This window comes from Physella acuta, unplaced genomic scaffold, assembly GCF_028476545.2.
Source record: "Physella acuta isolate Inbredline_101_S28 unplaced genomic scaffold, ASM2847654v3 ptg001642l, whole genome shotgun sequence".
Taxonomy (NCBI): domain Eukaryota; kingdom Metazoa; phylum Mollusca; class Gastropoda; family Physidae; genus Physella; species Physella acuta.
This window is the reverse complement of record NW_026733156.1, coordinates 82,177-105,448: the sequence shown is the minus strand read 5'-3', so window position 1 is coordinate 105,448 and position 23,272 is coordinate 82,177. Positions and strand designations below refer to the sequence as shown.

General features: G+C 40.9%; 1 protein-coding gene across 1 annotated transcript in view; it reads right to left on the bottom strand.

Annotated features, from left to right (window-relative positions):
- The window catches only part of LOC131929517 (atrial natriuretic peptide receptor 2-like), a 52,906-nt gene that overhangs the window by 19,210 nt on the left and 10,424 nt on the right, over positions 1–23,272 (bottom strand). The window contains exons 2-9 of the mRNA XM_059285763.1: positions 17,753–17,831; positions 16,782–16,832; positions 16,066–16,252; positions 13,723–13,895; positions 11,659–11,810; positions 10,491–10,702; positions 9,575–9,716; positions 5,619–5,777 (exon numbers count right to left, since the gene is read on the bottom strand). Coding sequence (XP_059141746.1) covers positions 5,619–5,777; positions 9,575–9,716; positions 10,491–10,702; positions 11,659–11,810; positions 13,723–13,895; positions 16,066–16,252; positions 16,782–16,832; positions 17,753–17,831 — 1,155 coding nt within the window. The remainder of the gene's footprint in view (positions 1–5,618; positions 5,778–9,574; positions 9,717–10,490; positions 10,703–11,658; positions 11,811–13,722; positions 13,896–16,065; positions 16,253–16,781; positions 16,833–17,752; positions 17,832–23,272) is intronic.

Below are 23,272 nucleotides of genomic sequence, written 5' to 3'. Positions count from 1 at the left end.
GTGACCAACATTCTTGGACAACAAGGTCAAGCAGCAGAGAGTACGGTTATATGCCTAAAACCTTGGGTTCGATTAACGAAATTCTAGTTCGTAGGTCATTTTAGGTATACCCTAAAGTGCTGGGTAGGTCGGGGAATGTAAATGTGGAAGAGAAAGTGCTGACCACATTATCCCTTCATAGTGCTGACCACACCATCCCTTCATAGTGCTGACCACACCATCCCTTCATAGAGCTGACCACACTATCCCTTCATAGTGCTGACCACACCATCCCTTCATAGTGCTGACCACACCATCCCTTCATAGTGCTGACCACACCATCCGTTCATAGTGCTGACCACACTATTCCTTCATAGAGTTGACCACACCATCCCTTCATAGTGCTGACCACACCATCCCTTCATAGTGCTGACCACACCATCCGTTCATAGTGCTGACCACACTATCCCTTCATAGAGTTGACCACACCATCCCTTCATAGTGCTGACCACACCATCCCTTCATAGTGCTGAACACACCATCCCTTCATAGTGCTGACCACACTATCCCTACATAGTGCTGACCACACTATCCCTTCATAGTGCTGACCACACCATCCGTTCATAGTGCTGACCACACCATCCGTTCACAGTACTGACCACACCATCCGTTCATAGTACTAACCAAACCATCCGTTCATAGTACTGACCACACCATCATTTCATAGTGCTGACCACACTATCCCTTCATAGTGTTGACCACACTATCCCTTCACACGCCAATTTTAGCGAAATAGATGAACTTTTAAAAACCTGTTCTGTAGACCGTCATGGGACGGCCTAGCGGTAGAGCGCTAGACTGCTGGTCCGAAAGTCTCGAGTTTAATTCAGCGTTCAAGTCAATAGAAGGTCCCATCCAACCATTTCATATGCCGAGGTCACAGATATAGGCGAATTCTACTTCCCTACCCCCATGGACCGTCAGACATTTAGGTCTACACAGTTGTACCGTTTATTCCCAGCACCAAATGATGCGTGGCTGACTTTAGGGAAGGGCGAGAGTGGAGTAGGAATTTACATTTGGATGGGTTATTTTTTTTTTACTTTCTCGTATATACGAAGTATAGAGAAAGTCTTGTAATCGTGCAAAAAAAAAATCAAGATTTTTACAAATCTCAACGTTTTACACCTCACTGATACGGAAAAAACATAATTTTGCAATCTTGTCCGTATGTCTGTGTGTCTGTGTGACTGTCTGTCTGTGTGTAAACACGATAACTTGAGTACCGTTACAGCTAGGCTGATGAAATTTCATATATAAGTATTTTATCAAAATCGTAGATCCTGATCAACTTTTGAGCGATTTCCGATAACCGGAAGTGGTACTTTTTCTACTTTGAATTTTTCAAAAGCCTATAACTTGAGTACTATTTCAAGTAGATAAATGAAATTTCACACGTAAGTAAAAGATCTAATTTATTTTCTACCTTCTGTCAAATTTTGAGTAATTTCCGTTGACCGGAAGTACTAATTTACGCTATTTCCGATTTCTCAAAAAACGCATGTAAATTTATAAAGTACTAATAATATCCCGCACTTGTATGCACATTTTATTAGGCGTTCACTTGGAGTGGTCTAGCGGTAGAGAGCTGGACTGCTAACCCGTTAGTCTCGAGTTCGAATCCGGGTTCAAGTCAGTAGACCGTCCCTAAGTCCACCCAACTCTGATGGGTACCTAACTCCTGTTAGGGAAAGTAAAGGCGGCTGGGCATAGTGCCGACCACACTATCTCTTCATATGCCGAGGTCACAGAAACAAGTGAACTCTGCTTCACTTGCCCCATAGACCGTCAGGTTTGAAAGGGAAACTTTTCACTTTGTGTGCAATTCTTTTTTTACGAGATTCTATTCTATTATAAAAAGTTTAAGTAATTAAAAATCGATAGCAAATATTGTCTATGTCCTGAGTAGCCATCCTCCCTCGTAATTTTATATTAGAATATTCGAGAAAGGTTAGGGGAGATCACTCCCGGTTTATTGTTTATTATTTTAAAACTAGATGCTCGCTTAATTTTTAAAAGTCTAGTCGTGTAAATAAAAAGAACCCGCCTATGACAACAACAAAAATTAAATTCAGAAAATTATTGTGCTTTGTGCTGACCCTAAAAAACTGTCAACGAAATCGATATTTATTTCGGTAAAAAACAAACGCGATAAACTTGTAGGCCGATCAGCTGATTGGACTTGACAGATTTTCTCTCAGGTATCTCTGATGGGGTGGCGGGGGGACGGTGGACGGGGACTTTGACCCCCCCCCCCCCTCTTCCACCCCCCTCCCCCTTCAAAGTCTACCCTCACCCCTACGATATAGAATTTAAGTAGAAATTACATTCTTTTACCAGTCTCCCCCCCCCCCCCCATCCAAATAAAATTTTATCCGCCCCCCTTCCCCCCGCCGCAGGAATAAGTCTGAAAGAAACGCTGATCTCATGAAAGCTCGACCTAAGCCAGTTGAACACGATAGCTTAAGACAGACAGTAGCAAGGATACAACGGTTAAAATCAATACCTAACACTGGATTTATTGTTTCCATAAAATGTCTTTGAAATTGATGAGAGAAAAGATAAGGAAAAAACTGTGGACATATTGTCGATAGAGTGCTTTAATCGAAGAACTCTGTTAGATGAAGGTCTTTGAACTGGGGCTTATGTGTGGGGCAGCGTTTGCTTTAGTAAAGTATGCCACATTGACTATTCATATGTATGTATATCTATATATACATACAAACACACACATATATATATATATATATATATATATATATATATATATATATATATATATATATATATATATATATATATATATATATATATACATACGAGCTGACCCGCGAAGTAGCATACGCCGCTATCTAGTTGTTTTATTTTCTACTTATCAACAATTCATAATTTGTGAATTAGACACCACCACCACACCCCACAACCCCCCCTCCCCCCCCCCCCCACACACCCCATCCCGCTCAGTGAAAGCAGGCGTTCACAGACGACAATGAAAATATCAAGCAGAACTTGTTATCTCCCCTTAGTTTCAAATCGTTTAAAAACTAAATCATCTGCCCCTAGTAGCCGTCACTTATTCGAACCGAACCGGCTCTACTATTGTAAACATTGGGGGTGAACCACAGCTCACTTGACAGGTGGGGATGAGGGTGGTGTCTAAGCTGCGTGGTGTTTTCTATGGTCCCCATGAAGAGAATTATATATATAGATACAGATATAGATATAGATATACATATATACATAAATACCGATATATATATATATATATATATATATATATATATATATATATATATATATATATATATATATATATATATATATATATATATATATGTGTGTGTGTGTGTATATATATATATGTGTGTATATATATATATATATATATATATATATATATATATATATATATATATATATATATATATATATATATATATACCGGTATATATGTTATTTGTTTACAGTAGAATTATAAATTAACCATAAAGGGGAGGGATGTACACACCATGACTGACCACAAGGTCAATAACTGACGTCATACACCACAATACGATATAGAACAGGTAAACGCCCAGATAAATGGCGGTTGGAAATTGTCTTTTCCGGTCACGTGCTATTAATATTTCAGCGTGTACGCGGAGTTATCGTTCTTTGTTCACGCCGATATCTCGTGCCTGTATCACGTGAATCTCTCAGTAAGGAAACTAAATGTTGATTGGTTGAAAAGATTGTGAGACAAGTTACCATAGAAATACACGATTGTTACAGATATGGATCTTCTCAATTCGTTGACCTATTTAAATAAAAGTCACGTTTAGTACTCATAGTAAAATGTCGCACTTAACTTCGTAAAAATAAGGATTAGTTTCATAAAAATATTTCTCCTTACATGTAAACTGGCTACAGAAAAAAAGGTTAATTTTTATGTCAGCTAATTAAAAAAAAATCTCATCAAATTATTGATTAATCCTAGTCCAATGTGTTCAGTCGTAATAATATGAAAATCAAGAAATATCCTACATTAAGACATTATAAATTAATTAATCTACGGTTGCTAATTACAATGATTAACACCAAACATGGCACTTAATTATAGCACGGTGCTGAAGATAATTGGAGCAAAAACCTATTAATGTTGACCATAATAAATCTTGTCTAGCGATATCAGTGTGATAAAAATAGGGAAACAATTTAAGGACCAGAAAATACATCTTTGCTAAACACACGAACACCACACAGACACCACACACACACCACACAGACACTACAGACACCACACAAGACACCACACAGACACCACACAGACACCACACAGACACCACACAGACGCCACACACACACCACACACACACCAACCACACAGACACCACACAGACACCACATAGACACCACACAGACACCACAGACACACCACACACCACACAGACACCACATAGACACCACATAGACACCACACAGACACAACACAGACACCACACACACACCACACAGACACCACATAGACACCACACACACACACCACACACACCACACACACCACACACACCACACACACCACACACACACACCACAGACACTACACAGACACCACACACACACCACACAGACACCACACACACACACCACACACACATCACACAGACACCACACACACACCACACAGACACCACACACACACAACACAGACACCACACACACACACCACACACACACCACACAAACACCACACAAACACCACACAGACACCACACAAACACCACACAGACACCACACAGACACCACACAGACACACATCACACATACATCACACACACACCACACACACACCACACAGACACCACACAGACACCACACAGACACCACACAGACACCACACAGACACCACACACATTACACATACACCACACACTCCACACAGACACCACACATACACCACACAGACACCACACATACACCACACAGACACCACACAGACACCACATACACCACACAGACACCACACATACACCACACATACACCACACAGACACCACACAGAAACCACACAGACACCACACAGACATCACACAAACACCACACGGACACCACATACACCACATAGACACCACACACACACCAAACAGACACCACATATACACCACACAGACACCACACAGACACCACACACACACACCACACAGACACCACACAGACACCACACAGACACCATACAAACACCACACAGACACCACACACACACCACACACACACCACACAGACACCACACACCACACAGACACCACATAGACACCACACAGACACCACACAGACACCATACAAACACCAACCACACAGACACCACACACACACCAACCACACAGACACCACATAGACACCACACACACCACATAGACACCACACACACCACAGACACCACATAGGCACCACACAAAAACCACACACACACCACACAGACACCACACACACACACCACACAGACACCACACAGACACCACACAGACACCACACAGACACCACATAGACAGCAAATAGACACCATACAGACACCAATACAAACACCCTAAGATCCAACCTACCTCAGCTCCACAACTTCCAACATCCTAATGCCGATCGTGTTGGACTTCCATTTCCCCGGCCACTGCAAGATCTGCGACAACAGCTCCGGACCTTCAGAAATGTCCCCGACAGATTTCAAGGACCTCACAGACTTCTGTCGGAGAAATCTGGACTTGCCGCTTCCAGAGGCAAGATGCATCTGGGGACAAAAACTTATTTGTCCTACCACAGTGGTTCTCAAACATTTTCACAAAAAGTATTTGTCCTACCCCAGTGGTTCTCAAACATTTTCACAAAAATTATTTGTTCTACCCCAGTAGTTCTCAAACATTTTCACAAAAATTATTTGTTCTACCCCAGTAGTTCTCAAACATTTTCACAAAAATTATTTGTCCTACCACAGTGGTTCTCAAACATTTTCACAAAAATTATTTGTCCTACCCTAGTGGTTCTCAAACATTTTCACAAAAATTATTTGTCCTACCACAGTGGTTCTCAAACATTTTCACAAAAATTATTTGTCCTACCCTAGTGGCTCTCAAACATTTTCACAAAAATTATTTGTCCTACCACAGTGGTTCTCAAACATTTTCACAAAAATTATTTGTCCTACCCTAGTGGCTCTCAAACATTTTCACAAAAATTATTTGTCCTACCCTAGTGGCTCTCAAACATTTTCACAAAAATTATTTGTCCTACCACAGTGGCTCTCAAATAGTCCCGACCTACCAATAGTTTTTCACTCAAAGTTTCTACCAAAATCTGGCATGTTTAAATGTTTTAACTATAGAGTTGTCAGCATCAAGAGCAGGTAAGAAGGGAGGGGGGGGGGGCTTTAAACTCCTCTACTCCCACTCCTAGGAACATGCCATTTTCATTGCTTTCAGGGGCGTAGCGAGGGGGGGGGGGGGCGGGGGTGCGGACCGCACCGGGTGACACCATTTAGGGGGGTGACACCAAGGCAAAAAATAGCAAAATGTATAGAGAAAAACTTGAAGGGGGGGGGGGTGCAAATCGAAAACTTGATGGGGGGTGCAAATCGAAAATTTGAAAGTTTGTCCCCGGGAAGGGTTGCTCCGCCTCTGGGGGGGGGGGGGGGTGACACCATTAAGTGCCGCACCGGGTGGCACCCGACCTCGCTACGCCACTGATTAGTTTTAGCTACCAAATGATGTAAGTCATCAGACTTTAATTTCTCGTACTCTATAGAAGGTGTCAAACATGAACGTATTAGATTCCTACAACACGGAAATCGAAGATTAACTCTGCCATTACTAGTTCACTTCACTTGTGAACATTATTTTCAGCTTAGAGCAAAAATAGATGCCAAACATAAGATTAAATTTAGTGACAACGATGCAATGCTATAGTATTTTAATAAATATAAATAGCTTTCCGCAGTGCAATATTTCCCCCTGTATCGATGTAATAATGGCTGGAATAACTTAAAGCCTACTTCACGTGGTACAGATATATCCCAAGCAGGCGATTAACCCAAATTGATAGAGCAGTTTTATGGGTAAACGGTTAACACGACGATTATAAAACATCTATATAATTATTTAATTCTCTTCAACTTTTAAAATGATCACGTATTCATTGTGCTACAGGCAATACTTTGTTAACTGACAGTTTTTGTTAAACTATCTGCAGTTATATCATAGCGCTAGGGACTGTGTTAACTGATAATTCAGTTAAACTATCTGCAGATACATTTCAGCGCTAGGGACCAGCGGCGTAGGCAAGGGGGGGGGGGTAGGGGGGGGGGGGTTATAACCATTCCCATGGACTCACACTTATATATATATATATATATATATATATATATATATATATATATATATATATATATATATATATATATATATATATGATTATATGCATATGGAAAAATATTTGAACTCCTCCCATGACCAATTCCTGGTTACGCCACTGCTAGGGACTGTTGAACTAAGACAATGAGCGGTGGTGTTACACGTGTCAGTTCACACGGCAAGACATTTAGTTCCAGATGTGGATAACTTCAGACAGAGTGTGCGTGCTTTTAACATACCACCCTCCCTCACATACACACACCACATACACAAATATAACTACTGCCCACGCATTGATCTTATATTGATGATATCTACTATACGGATGCTCCAGTCGCCACCCTCCCCCCCCCCCCAAATACACAAACACCATGTACACGCATCTAACTGACCACACAGCGACCTTTGTAAAAAAAGACGACCCCATCTCCACACACTCCCCACATACACACATCTAACTGACCACACACTGACCTTATCATCATAGAAGAAGACGATGACCTATAAAGGGATGCTCCATTCGTCTCACCCACTCACCCCCCTTCACCACCCCTCACCCCCCCTCCCACATACATCTAACTGACCACACACTGACCCTATCATCGTAGAAGAACACAATGTCCTGATAGGGATGCTCCAGTCGCCTCACCCCCCTCACCCCCCCACACACATCTAACTGAGTCTCATCCCCCCCCACATACACACATCTGACTGACCACACACTGACCACACACTGCCCACACACTGACCCTATCATCATAGAAGAACACGACGTCCTCTATAGGGATGCTCCAGTCGTATCACCCACTCACTCCCCCCCCCCACATACACACATCTAACTGACCACACACTGACCACACACTGACCACAAACTGACCTTATCATCGTAGAAGAACACGATATCTTCTATAGCGATGCTCCAGTCGTATCACCCACTCACTCCCCCCCCCCCACATACACACATCTAACTGACCACACACTGACCACACACTGACCACAAACTGACCTTATCATCGTAGAAGAACACGATATCTTCTATAGCGATGCTCCAGTCGTATCACCCACTCACTCCCCCCCCCCCCACATACACACATCTAACTGACCACACACTGACCACACACTGACCACAAACTGACCTTATCATCGTAGAAGAACACGATATCTTCTATAGCGATGCTCCAGTCGTATCACCCACTCACTCCCCCCCCCCCCCCACATACACACATCTAACTGACCACACACTGACCACACACTGACCACAAACTGACCTTATCATCGTAGAAGAACACGATATCTTCTATAGCGATGCTCCAGTCGTATCACCCACTCACTCCCCCCCCCCACATACACACATCTAACTGACCACACACTGACCACACACTGACCACAAACTGACCTTATCATCGTAGAAGAACACGATATCTTCTATAGCGATGCTCCAGTCGTATCACCCACTCACTCCCCCCCCCCACATACACACATCTAACTGACCACACACTGACCACACACTGACCACAAACTGACCTTATCATCGTAGAAGAACACGATATCTTCTATAGCGATGCTCCAGTCGTATCACCCACTCACTCCCCCCCCCCACATACACACATCTAACTGACCACACACTGACCACACACTGACCACAAACTGACCTTATCATCGTAGAAGAACACGATATCTTCTATAGCGATGCTCCAGTCGTATCACCCACTCACTCCCCCCCCCCACATACACACATCTAACTGACCACACACTGACCACACACTGACCACAAACTGACCTTATCATCGTAGAAGAACACGATATCTTCTATAGCGATGCTCCAGTCGTATCACCCACTCACTCCCCCCCCCCCCCACATACACACATCTAACTGACCACACACTGACCACACACTGACCACAAACTGACCTTATCATCATAGAAGAACACGATATCTTCTATAGCGATGCTCCAGTCGTATCACCCACTCACTCCCCCCCCCCCACATACACACATCTAACTGACCACACACTGACCACACACTGACCACAAACTGACCTTATCATCGTAGAAGAACACGATATCTTCTATAGCGATGCTCCAGTCGTATCACCCACTCACTCCCCCCCCCCCCACATACACACATCTAACTGACCACACACTGGCCACACACTGGCCACACACTGACCTTATCATCATAGAAGAACACAATATCCTCTATAGCGATGCTCCAGTCGTCCATGTTGATCATAGACCTAAGCTTGAGACGCTGGTACATGATGTAGCCGAATAGGGCGCCAACTACAAGTAGGAAGAGGGGAACTGGGGGGAGAAGGGGGTTAGGGTTAATGGTGGGTTCATGGTGGGTTAATGGGGGGTTAATGGGGGGTTAATGGGGGGTTAATGGGGGGGGGTAATGATGGGTTCATGAAGGGGGGGGGGGGGTTAATGGTGGGTTAATGGTTGGGGGGATTAATGGTGGGTTAATGGAGGGTTAATTGGGGGTGGGGGGGTTAATGATGGGTAAATGGTGGGTTAATTGGGGGAGGTAAATGGTGGGTTAATAGTGGGTTAATGGTGGGTTAAAGGTGGGTTAATGTTGGGTTAATAAGGGGGAGGTAAATGGTGGGTTAATGGCGGGTTAATGGTGGGTTAATGGTGGGTTAATGGTGTGTTAATGGGGGGTAATGGGGGGTTAATGGTGGGGTTAAACCTTAATTAATTGCTAGTTAATAGCTAGATAAGGTCTGGTGAATGGATGGCGGGTTAATAGCTGGCGGGTTAATAGCTGGTTAACGGCTGGTTTATTGCTTATTAATTAAGGTTAATGGCTGGTTAATAACTAATTAAATGGCTGGTTAATGGCTAGTTAATGGTGGGGTTAATGGCTAGTTAATAGGAGATGAGTGGTTTGCTTAGTGGCTATTTAAAGGCTGGTTAATTAAAGGTTAAAAGTAGGTTAAAGACTAAGATTGGGGAAAGAATTAATGTTAGGACTATATAAAAGAATGTGATATTATCGTATGAAAGAAGACCAATCACTTTAAAATGTAACAGAGTAATGGATAGTTCCTGACTTAATTGCATCAAACTCACCTGAGATAGCGACAGGTATCACCCACACCTGTACCACGGCGTCGTCCTGCGCCATCTCAGCCCGGACCATGTCCATGACCTTTTCACCCTTGCAGGTCACCGTCTCCAGGACCTCGTCAGTCACACGAGTGGCGATAGTGGCGCTGAGAGCAACAAACCCAAGGGACATCGCCTCTTGTAGGGCCTCGTCTTTCATGCACCAAGTCAAATACCTGGTCAAAGACATCATCACAATCATCATCATCATTATCACCATCATTATCGTCATCATCATCATCATCTTCATATTCATCTTCATATTCATCATCATCATTATAATCATCATCATCATCATCATCTTAATCATCATCTTCATCTTCATCATCATCATCATCATCGTCATCATCATCATCATCAATATAATCATCATCATCATCATCATTATAATCATCATCATCATCATCATTATTATCATCATCATCATTATCATCGTCATCATAATCATTATTATCATCATCATCTTCACCACCATCATCATCATCATCATCATCATCATCATTATCACAGCTGTGGACCACTTGTTGAACATATCTACACAACCACACATCTCCATTGAACTCGGTTCTGGGCGATTCCTCCAAGTTAGATCCACAACTTTCCGGTTGCTTTTGCTTCACTGACAGCTGACTTTTTGGCCTCAATACTTTCCACATTCTGTGGAAATTCCAATCTAGTGCCTGTCTGGTGATGATGCTAGTTGGTTTACTTCATGTAAAGACATGCGCCACAGAAAATAGGATATATCTTTTATGAGCTGACCCACCAGATATTCAAACGGCGTCATATATAGGAAGTACGGAAAGCCGATAAATGTGGCAATACATGATTTATCTTGCTATTTTACTTGTTTATTTTGACAAGTTTAAAACGTCAGGCGATCACATTGAATACAACCTTAAACAGCTGTTAATGGAGTTTATCACACAGCTGTCATGGGGTTCACTTCAGTACTTTTTGACACAGGTGAATTAAAACATCAGGAAAATTAAAATCGTGTTGGTACTCTTAATAACTTTGTTGCAAAAGAACAAAAACAATTATTTTTTGATCAGAGAAAATATTTGTTTTCAATATGTGCACGCCCCGATCATATAAGCATCAAACTTGTTTAGCCACTATCACTACGTACCTAAGGATCTCCATGGCAACATCACACTTCCTCATCTCAGTCCTGTACAAGATTATGTAAGAATATGTCACAATAGGGTAGGCTCGGGGTAGGTCAGCATCCACAAGGTCAGGGGTTAAGGACGAATCGTTCACCTTCGCATTCATCGACTCCTGAAATACATGACCATTGGCTAGAAAAACGACTTTGTTTGGTTCCTAGGTCAGGTGTTATCTTAGCGTTTCAGTCTGGATGCGTTCTCGGGGGAGGGGGAGTTGGCACCAATGACCCCCGAAAAAAATATATAACCCCTCCCCAGGAAGATTTTAGTGCCCCCCCCCCACCCGACTAATGTCTGAAAGAAACCCCCGACTGTAATGGAAGTTGAATGAAGGTATCGTGTTAAATAAAAAATTAAGTTAGAGAGAAATATCAAAACAAGTAAATTTGAACTTTCGCTTAAAAGTGACCGGAGTCTTCTAAGTTTTAATAAACGAATAAAATACAACAAACTAACTACCTCAAGTAAACTTAAATCAACTAACTACCTCAGGTAAAATACAATCAACTAACTACCTAAGGTAAAACACAACCAGCTACCTCATGTAAAACACCTGTCTCACCTGTATGGTCAACAAACTACCTCATGTAAAACACCTGTCTCACCTGTATAGTCAACTAACTACCTCATGTAAAACACCTGTCTCACCTGTATGGTCAACTAACTACCTCATGTAAAACACCTGTCTCACCTGTATGGTCAACTAACTACCTCATGTAAAACACCTGTCTCACCTGTATGGTCAACTAACTACTTCAGGTAAAACACCTGTCTCACCTGTATAGTCAACTAACTACCTCAGGTAAAACACCTGTCTCGTCTGTATGGTCAACTAACTACCTCATGTAAAACACCTGTCTCACCTGTATGGTCAACTAACTACCTCATGTAAAACACCTGTCTCACCTGTATGGTCAACTAACTACCTCAGGTAAAACACCTGTCTCACCTGTATAGTCAACTAACTACCTCAGGTAAAACACCTGTCTCACCTGTATAGTCAACTAACTACCTCATGTAAAACACCTGTCTCACCTGTATAGTCAACTAACTACCTCAGGTAAAACACCTGTCTCACCTGTATGGTCAACTAACTACCTCATGTAAAACACCTGTCTCACCTGTATAGTCAACTAACTACCTCACGTAAAACACCTGTCTCACCTGTATAGTCAACTAACTACCTCATGTAAAACACCTGTCTCACCTGTATAGTCAACTAACTACCTCAGGTAAAACACCTGTCTCACCTGTATAGTCAACTAACTACCTCATGTAAAACACCTGTCTCACCTGTATAGTCAACTAACTACCTCAGGTAAAACACCTGTCTCACCTGTATAGTCAACTAACTACCTCATGTAAAACACCTGTCTCACCTGTATAGTCAACTAACTACCTTAGGTAAAACACCTGTCTCACCTATATAGTCAACTAACTACCTCATGTAAAACACCTGTCTCACCTGTATAGTCAACTAACTACCTCATGTAAAACACCTGTCTCACCTGTATAGTCAACTAACTACCTCATGTAAAACACCTGTCTCACCTGTATGGTCAACTAACTACCTCAGGTAAAACACCTGTCTCACCTGTATAGTCAACTAACTACTTCAGGTAAAACACCTGTCTCACCTGTATGGTCAACTAACTACCTCATGTAAAACACCTGTCTCACCTGTATAGTCAACTAACTACCTCATGTAAAACACCTGTCTCACCTGTATAGTCAACTAACTACCTCATGTAAAACACCTGTCTCACCTGTATGGTCAACTAACTACCTCAGGTAAAACACCTGTCTCACCTGTATAGTCAACTAACTACTTCAGGTAAAACACCTGTCTCACCTGTATGGTCAACTAACTACCTCATGTAAAACACCTGTCTCACCTGTATAGTCAACTAACTACCTCATGTAAAACACCTGTCTCACCTGTATAGTCAACTAACTACCTCATGTAAAACACCTGTCTCACCTGTATGGTCAACTAACTACCTCAGGTAAAACACCTGTCTCACCTGTATGGTCATCTGGTCTGGCACCAGGAGCTGACCGTTACGATTTCCTATGGCCGCGTAGTCCACGACTTCAGACATGGCGTCACCGTACGACAGGTAGCCGGCAGTGTACCGGATGGACCGGATTAAGCCGGCTACGTCACGGTTCGTTTTCCCGAAGTACCGGATGACACCTGACATGGGTAACATTATGTGTGTATACATATATATATATATATATATATATATATATATATATATATATATATATATATATATATATATATATATATATATATATATACATATATATATATATATATATATATGTATACGTATATATATATACATATACATATACATATATATACACATATATAATATATATATATATATATATATATATATATATATATATATATATATATATATATATATATATATATATATACGAGAAACTTTAGAGGAGATCACTCCCGTTTTATTCCTCTGAATACAACTGCTAACATTGTAAATAGTCTCAGGACTATACCATTGCCATTGGTGATGTGTTTTTCTTTTAGGTTGCTATTTTTAGTTCACATTTATTTTGATGGCGTCGGTCACGCTCATTAAATAGACAAGGCCACGCTCCATCAGTCCTTTCAACACTAATGACGAACGGCTGGCACATAGACATAAGTAAAGCTGCCTTTTCGAACCATGTGGTAAGTGTAGTAGAGTTCACATGTTTCAGTGACCTCACTATATGAAAGGATAGTATGGTCAGCACTAAACCCAGCCGTCTTTGTTTCCCTAATTTGAGTTAGGTACCCATCAGAGCTGGGTGGACTCAGGGACGGTCTACTGACTTGAACCCGGATTCAAACTCGAGACTTTCGGGTTAGAGGTCCAGCGCTCTATTAATAGACCATGCCATCCACATATCTGACATTGCGGTCTTTAAATGTCTTGATTTGGTTATGGTCATGCCTGTGTAACCTTATTAAATTATTACTGAAACAAATGTAGAACTAAGCAATCAGCAAATATTTTTTTAAACGGTTTTAGTAGTAATATATTTGAATACTGGTAGTAGCAGAAATAAAATGCCTTTACATTTTCACCTATGTATGGGGTGACAGAATGACTGACAGATGGATGAGCGAAACTGGTGCACCGATGTCACGGCTGAATGGCGTGGGTCTAGGTCATTAACAATTACCCCCCCCCCCCCATCCCCTCCCCTGGTCAATACGCGCCCGCCATTATCCGCAGATCAATTACGCACCTCCTTGTCAATTACCCGTCTAATTCCATACACCGGTTGATTAACCCTTTCCCTAAATTACCTGTTGCACATGTTAATGAAGAAACGAGAAACCCGGTACACAATAGAATGCCTTAAATAGACGGAGACAATAACAAATAAATTGTGTCGGGTAGTTTGTCTGGCACCACCATAACATTCAAGCAGAAGTAGTTGATGCGCATAGAAAACTAACATAGTATAGGCCGGCACATATAAAGTATAATCCGGCACATATAAAGTATAATCCGGCACACATAAGTATAGACCGGCACACATATAGTATAGACCGGCACACGCAAAGTTTAGACCGGCACACATAAAGTATAGACTACTATAGACCGGCACACATAATAAAGTATAGACCGGCACACATCAAGTATAGACCGGAACACATAAAGTATAGACCGGCAAACATAAAGTATAGACCGGCACACATAAAGTTTAGACCGGCACACATAAAGTATAGACTACTATAGACCGGCACACATAATAAAGTATAGACCGGCACACATAAAGTATAGACCGGAACACATAAAGTTTAGACCGGCACACATAAAGTATAGACCGGCACACATAAAGTATAGACTACTATAGACCGGCACACATAAAGTATAGACCGGCACACATAAAGTATAGACCGGCACACATAAAGTATAGACCGGCACACATAAAGTATAGACCGGCACACATAAAGTATAGACCGGCACACATAAAATATAGACCGGCATATAAAGTATAGACCGGCAAACATAAAACATAGACCGGCACACATAAAGCATAGACCGACACACATAAAATATAGACCGGCATATAAAGTATAGACCGGCACACATAAAGCATAGACCGGCACACATAAAGCATAGACCGACACACATAAAATATAGACCGGCATATAAAGTATAGACCGGCACACATAAAGCATAGACCGGCACACATAAAGCATAGACCGGCACACATAAAATATAGACCGGCACACATAAAGTATAGACCGGCACACACAAAGTTTAGACCAACACACATAAAATATAGACCGGCACACATAAAGTATAGACCGGCACTGTCCTTGAACTTACCTTCGCCCCACTTGACCTGCGTGTCCGTTCCAGCGAGGAATCCCTCCGAGAAAATGCCCTTAGTGTGTGCCCACTTGTCGTCAAAGGCAGAGAGGGCAGAAGTGAAGACCTTAGTGGAGCCAGAAGTCTCCTGTCTGGCGATGACGGCGATGGTGGCGTTGGGCAGACTGCAGTTGGGGTTCACTTTCTGATGGTGTGGGTACCGTGATACAAGCAGGTTCAAAAGTACGTAAACTTAAGGGTAAGAGTTTAATGAGTTTACAGTATCTTCATACAAGTTCTCCATCATACGCAGATAACAAATAAATCCCCTGTATATAAAAACCTAAAATACCTGCATACAAAATTAAAATATCTTCATCAAAAGTAAAGTCCCTGCATAAAAAAGTAAAATATCTGCCTAAAACAATAAAATATCTGCTTAAAAAAAGTAAAATATTTGAATACAAAAAGTAAAATATCTTCAGAATTTCGTTTTTAAATCTGCATAAAAATTAAAATATCTACAAAAAAAATATCCGCATTAAAAAGAAAATATCTTCAAAAAAATATAAATCTATAATACCTGCATAAAAATAAAATATCTGCCTAAAAAAGTTAAATAACAAATAAAAAAAAACATCTGTATAAAAAGTATCTGTAAAAATGTGCCCGAATTAAAACTAAAATAGCTGCATACAAAACAAACACTAGGATAAACAACAAGGGGAGCTTACCTGAAGAGAAGGGTGAGACCAGGTCGTAAAGGTACCGTTGTAGATCCCCACCTGGATGGAATCAATCAATAAGTCAGATCGATATTGAACTCAATATTGGTTCCATCAACGTAAGGCCAGACATTTAACTTGGGCAAAAAAATTAAGGACTTAAATATTTGGTGTGGCGCCCTAACATGGACTTAAATATTTGGGGTGGCGCCCTAACATGGACTTAAATATTTGGGGTGGCGCCCTAAAATAAACTTAAATGTTTGGGGTGGCGCCCTAACATGGACTTAAATATTTGGGGTGGCGCCCTAACATGGATTTAAATGTTTGGGGTGGCGCCCTTACATGGACTTAAATATTTGGGGTGGCGCCCTAAAATAAACTTAAATGTTTGGGGTGGCGCCCTAACATGGACTTAAATATTTGGGGTGGCGCCCTAACATGGACTTAAATATTTGGGGTGGCGCCCTAACATGGACTTAAATGTTTGGGGTGGCGCCCTAACATGGACTAAACATTTGGGGTGGCGCCCTAACATGGACTTAAATGTTTGGGGTGGCGCCCTAACATGGACTTAAATATTTGGGGTGGCGCCCTAACATGGACAAATGCACACACATGCCGGTATTACGTGACCATGACTAAATCTTAAAGTCTCTACACCACCCCACTACCCTTCCTTCGCACAATATAATCCCTCTCGATAGAATCATGTAACAAAACACGAGTCACGGTACCATAGGTCATTGTTCACAAAAATACCGGCATCAAAAAGACGTGAAGTAGCCCACGATAGACCGGCAAGTATGGAACCATCACAGAAGAATTAACAATCAATATATCTGACACAACAGATTTATATGCTTGTAGGTTTTAGGTAAACGTATAAAAACGCCTAAGGTACATTACATTAAAGCATCAACGACAGCAAGAGTTATACAACAACAAAAACGACGACGACCGCAACAGTTTCAACTCACCACGTGTTCGCGCGTGAGGTTTAGCCTTTGACCTTTGTCCTTAGAGCAGGTGGGGAGGTTGTAACCAATCACAAGGCCGCTGGAGACAAAAACATCAAGTCAAGTAGGTGACGGGGTACACAAGTATGATGTACCACCAACATGCAAGAGCAATCACAAATTTCATTCTAGTCACTGTTAAAACACAATAACAACATATAGCAAATACAATTTATTCACTTAAAAATCATCATCATATAACATTCATCACGGATACTACAAGAACATGTAGTATTTAAAACTTATAATATTTATCAGAGGCGTAGCGAGGGGGGGCGGGGGGGACGACATATGTCCCCGGGCGCCGACCTTAGGGGGGGCGCCAAATTGAAAGTTTGAGGGGGGGGGGGTGCAAATGAAAAGTTCGAGGGGGGGGGGGTGCAAATCGAAAGTTTGAGGGGGGGTGCAAATGAAAAGTTCGAGGGGGGGGTGCAAATCGAAAATTTGCTCCCGAGGGGGGCGCCAAATTGAAAGTATGTCCCCGGGCGCCGGGAAGGGTCGCTACGCCTCTGATATTTATCATTAAAAACGGGTTGTTTTTTTTTTTCGTAAAAACCGTCTTAACTTAAAGCAACTAATCGGAATATAATTTGGCGCAATGTTATGTTAAAAACTTAAGTATTTTTATTTGTGTTACATTTTCAGGTTTGAAAATAAAATTGTAATTAGACGTTTTGTGTTATGCATAAGTAAACCACCTTCATTGTGTGAAAAGACATACCAGAAAGAAGTATTACTATTGTAAATCTGTAACAGTCCTTAAAATCCAATAATGAAAACTGTAATACTAAAACGAACTTGGCAAGGTTAACTAAAGCTGTAAATTACTTGTTAAAGGCAATAACAAATAAAAGTGGACAAAATAAAAGGCAATTAGCTGCTACTGCATGTGAACGAAATTACCGTAATTAGAATAGACGACTACTTAAAGAATTACTAATGACAAAAGTAATCATCTTCGTAGACTGGGGAAAGATTTTAAAGACAGCAAGTACCTTAATGATGGTTTGTATGGCATCTTACAGATCGATGCAGTTGTACAAACATTTGCTGAGTACTAATTACAGGTATCGATATTACACGATCGTGTGATTGATTTTAGTGCTAAAATCCGACGAACTGAAACGACCTTGAATTAATTTGTTGATTTGGTTTTTGTCTTTTAAAAATAAATATAAATTTCACCATCATAATAAAGAAGTTTGTTTCTACTTCAAAGTAATTGTACTGTACACAAAAACAAACGCTCTGTGCAATGTCCTGACGTGTTACCTATGATGTGTCACTGTGTAGATTTAACGTTGTATAAGCTAAAAGTGTAGACGTGTTTTTATTTTTTTGGACCTACGAATTGAGAGACCCTTCTTCCCAAATCGCCCTACACCCCCCCCCCCCCCCAATCTAATTTGGACTTGGGAATTCTATAATACAAATCCTTTAGTGGACGACATAGATCTAAATAAATAACACTTTAAATTTCGTTCAAAAGGTAACATTAGAGAACAAAAAAACGCCGCCGCCCCTACCCCACCCCCTAAAGCATGATATCCGTATAATACAAGTGATATATATATATATATATATATATATATATATATATATATATATATATATATATATATATATATATATATATATATATATATACAACGTACAACTGCAACCAGTGACCTTGTCCAATAATAAAAGTTGTCAAACTATTTAAAAATCGATATTTACATTCAAAGCAGATAAACACCTCTGTTTGAAGCGTACATTAAACATGTTTGAAGATTTGATTGACGAATTCAGGTTGAAAGAAATCCACAAGTCCTTACAATATAGGGAAATGGACGAGTGAAACTCAATCAATATGGTTGGTTAGGTACAGGATACGGTGAACAAAGCTGATCTGTCAGGATAGGATACGGGTCAAGTGTTGACCAATGGACACGGGTTAAATGTTGACCAATGGACACGGGTTAAATGTTGACCAATGGACACGGGTTAAATGTTGACCAATGGACACAAGACAAATGTTGACCAATGGACACGGGTCAAATGTTGACCAATGGACACGGGTTAAATGTTGACCTAATGGACACGGGTTAAATGTTGACCAATGGACACGGGTTAAATGTTGACCAATGGACACGGGTCAAATGTTGACCAATGGACACGGGTTAAATGTTGACCAATGGACACGGGTCAAATGTTGACCAATGGACACAAGACAAATGTTGACCAGTGGACACAAGAAAAATGTTGACCAATGGACACGGGTTAAATGTTGACAAATGGACACGGGTTAAATGTTGACCAATGGACACAAGAAAAATGTTGACCAATGGACACGGGTTAAATGTTGACCAATGGACACGGGTTAAATGTTGACCAATGGACACAGGTTAAATGTTGACCAATGGACACGGGTCAAATTTTGACCAATGGACACAGGTTAAATGTTAACCAATGGACACAGGTGAAATGTTGACCAATAGACACGGGTTAAATGTTGACCAATGGACACGGGTTAAATGTTAACCAAATGGACACAGTTGAAATGTTGACCAATGGACACGGGTTAAATGTTGACCAATGGACACGGGTTAAATGTTGACCAATGGACACGGGTTAAATGTTGACCAATGGACACAGGTTAGATGTTGACCAATGGACACAAGACAAATGTTGACCAATGGACACGGGTTAAATGTTGACCAATGGATACAGGTTAAATGTTGACCAATGGACACAGGTGAAATGTTGACCAATGGACACGGGTTAAATGTTGACCAATGGACACAGGTTAAATGTTGACCAATGGACACAGGTGAAATGTTGACCAATGGACACGGGTTAAATGTTGACCAATGGATACAGGTCAAATGTTGACCAATGGACACAGGTTAAATGTTGACCAATGGACACAGGTTAAATGTTGACCAATGGACACAGGTTAAATGTTGACCAATGGACACGGGTTAAATGTTGACCAATGGACATGGGTTAAATGTTGACCAATGGACACGGGTTAAATGTTGACCAATGGACACGGGTTAAATGTTGACCAATGGACACGGGTTAAATGTTGACAAATGGACACGGGTTAAATGTTGACCAATGGACACGGGTCAAATGTTGACCAATGGACACGGGTTAAATGTTGACCAATGGACACAAGACAAATGTTGACCAATGGACACGGGTTAAATGTTAACCAATGGATACAGGTTAAATGTTGACCAATGGACACAGGTTAAATGTTGACCAATGGACACAGGTTAAATGTTGACCAATGGACACGGGTTAAATGTTGACCAATGGACACGGGTTAAATGTTGACCAATGGTTACGGGTTAAATGTTGACCAATGGACACGGGTTAAATGTTGACCAATGGACACGGGTTAAATGTTGACCAATGAACACAAGACAAATGTTGACCAATGGACACAGGTTAAATGTTGACCAATGGACACAGGTGAAATGTTGACCAATGGACACGGGTTAAATGTTGACCAATGGACACAGGTTAAATGTTGACCAATGGACACGGGTTAAATGTTGACCAATGGACACAGGTTAAATGTTGACCAATGGACACGGGTTAAATGTTGACCAATGAACACAAGACAAATGTTGACCAATGGACACAGGTTAAATGTTGACCAATGGACACGGGTTAAATGTTGACCAATGGACACTGGCCATAAATGCAGATGGCCGAGCATTAATGTTTTTAAATTAAAGTGTCGTCACACGACGCAGGCTTTAAAATAACGTCGCGCTAGTTAATTCACACGACGCGGGTTTTAAAATAACGACGCAGCTTGTTAATTCACACGACGCAAGTTTTAAAATTTTGTCTGTTGTGTTTTGTCCTTCGTTTATAATGAACCGGGTCATCACGTGGTCATTAAGTTATTAGCACGTGATCATCGGCAACTAATTATCCACAACAATCTCCATCACCATTGGCATCGTCCAATTAAATCCATTAATTATTGACGAGTTAAAACTGGGTTGGAGATTATAGCATAAATACTACATTATCATCAATACCTATTATCTAGCTTTTTTTTTCAAATTACAAAATTTAAAAAAAAATTAATGAAAAACTCATTACTGCGTCTAACTCAGTACAAAAAGTTGATAAACCCTGAGAATTAATGATGATCAAAAAGCGTAACTCGTCATACGTCAACTTTATAGTCTGCAGGGGGACCATTCATAATGTATACAGGAAAACGGTGGAAGCTGCTTATAGAGTCTAGCGTTAAATATCTTATGGTGTGGCTCAGGTCACAAAGTAAAGCAAGGATGTCCAGAGACACTGAGCTAGGCAAGGATGTCCAGAGACACTGAGCTAGGCAAGGATGTCCAGAGACACTGAGCTAGGCAAGGATGTCCAGAGACACTGAGCTAGGCAAGGATGTCCAGAGACACTGAGCCAGGATGTCCAGAGATATGTCGTCTTGTATGTCGTCTTGGCTCTTCTATGTGGCCTGGCTCTTGTATGTGGCCAGTAGGTCTTGTATGTGGCCCCAACTCCTTGTACGTGACTACATAAAGTTTGCTTTTTTTGTCTAATTTTTATCGATCAACAAAGTAAATACTTACTGGAATTCGCTCATCTTGAACTTGTCTCATTTTGTATCATTAAAGACCAAAAAGGAAATGTTTTTATCGTGTTCGTCTTCTAGGTAGCATTAAACTTAATTTTTTAACAAATCGAAAATCATAAAAATGAATACAAGTGTCAGTCCATTTACTTTTTTATATTCGAAGTATCGAGGGAGCATTCAATTCCAGCAAAACAAATCGAATTTTCACGTATCTTAAGACAACAACAACCTACATTATCTTAGTGTTTTAAACCTACAACATCCTGTATCAACTTAGTACCTTAAACCTACAACAACCTGTATCAACTTAGTGCCTTAAATCTACAACAACCTGTATCAACTTAGTACCTAAAACCTACATCAGCTTAGTACCTTAAACCTACAACAACCTGTATCAACTTAGAACCTTAAACCTACAACATCCTGTATCAACTTAGTACCTTTAACCTACATCCTGTATCAACTTAGTGCCTTAAACCTACAACAACCTACATCAACTTAGTACCTTAAACCTACAAAAACCTGTATAAGCTTAGTACCTTAAACCTACAACAACCTGTATCAACTTAGTACCTTAGACCTACAACAACCTGTATCAACTCAGAACCTTAAACCTACAACAACCTGTAACAACTTAGAAACTTAAACCTACAACAACCTGTATCAACTTAGTACCTTAAACCTACAACAATCTGTATCAACTTAGTGCTTTAAACCTACAACAACCTGTATCAACTTAGTACCTTAAACCTACAACAACCTGTATCAACTTAGTGCTTTAAACCTACAACAACCTGTATCAACTTAGTACCTTAAACCTACAACAACCTGTATCAACTTAGTACCTTAAACCTACAACAACCTGTATCAGCTTT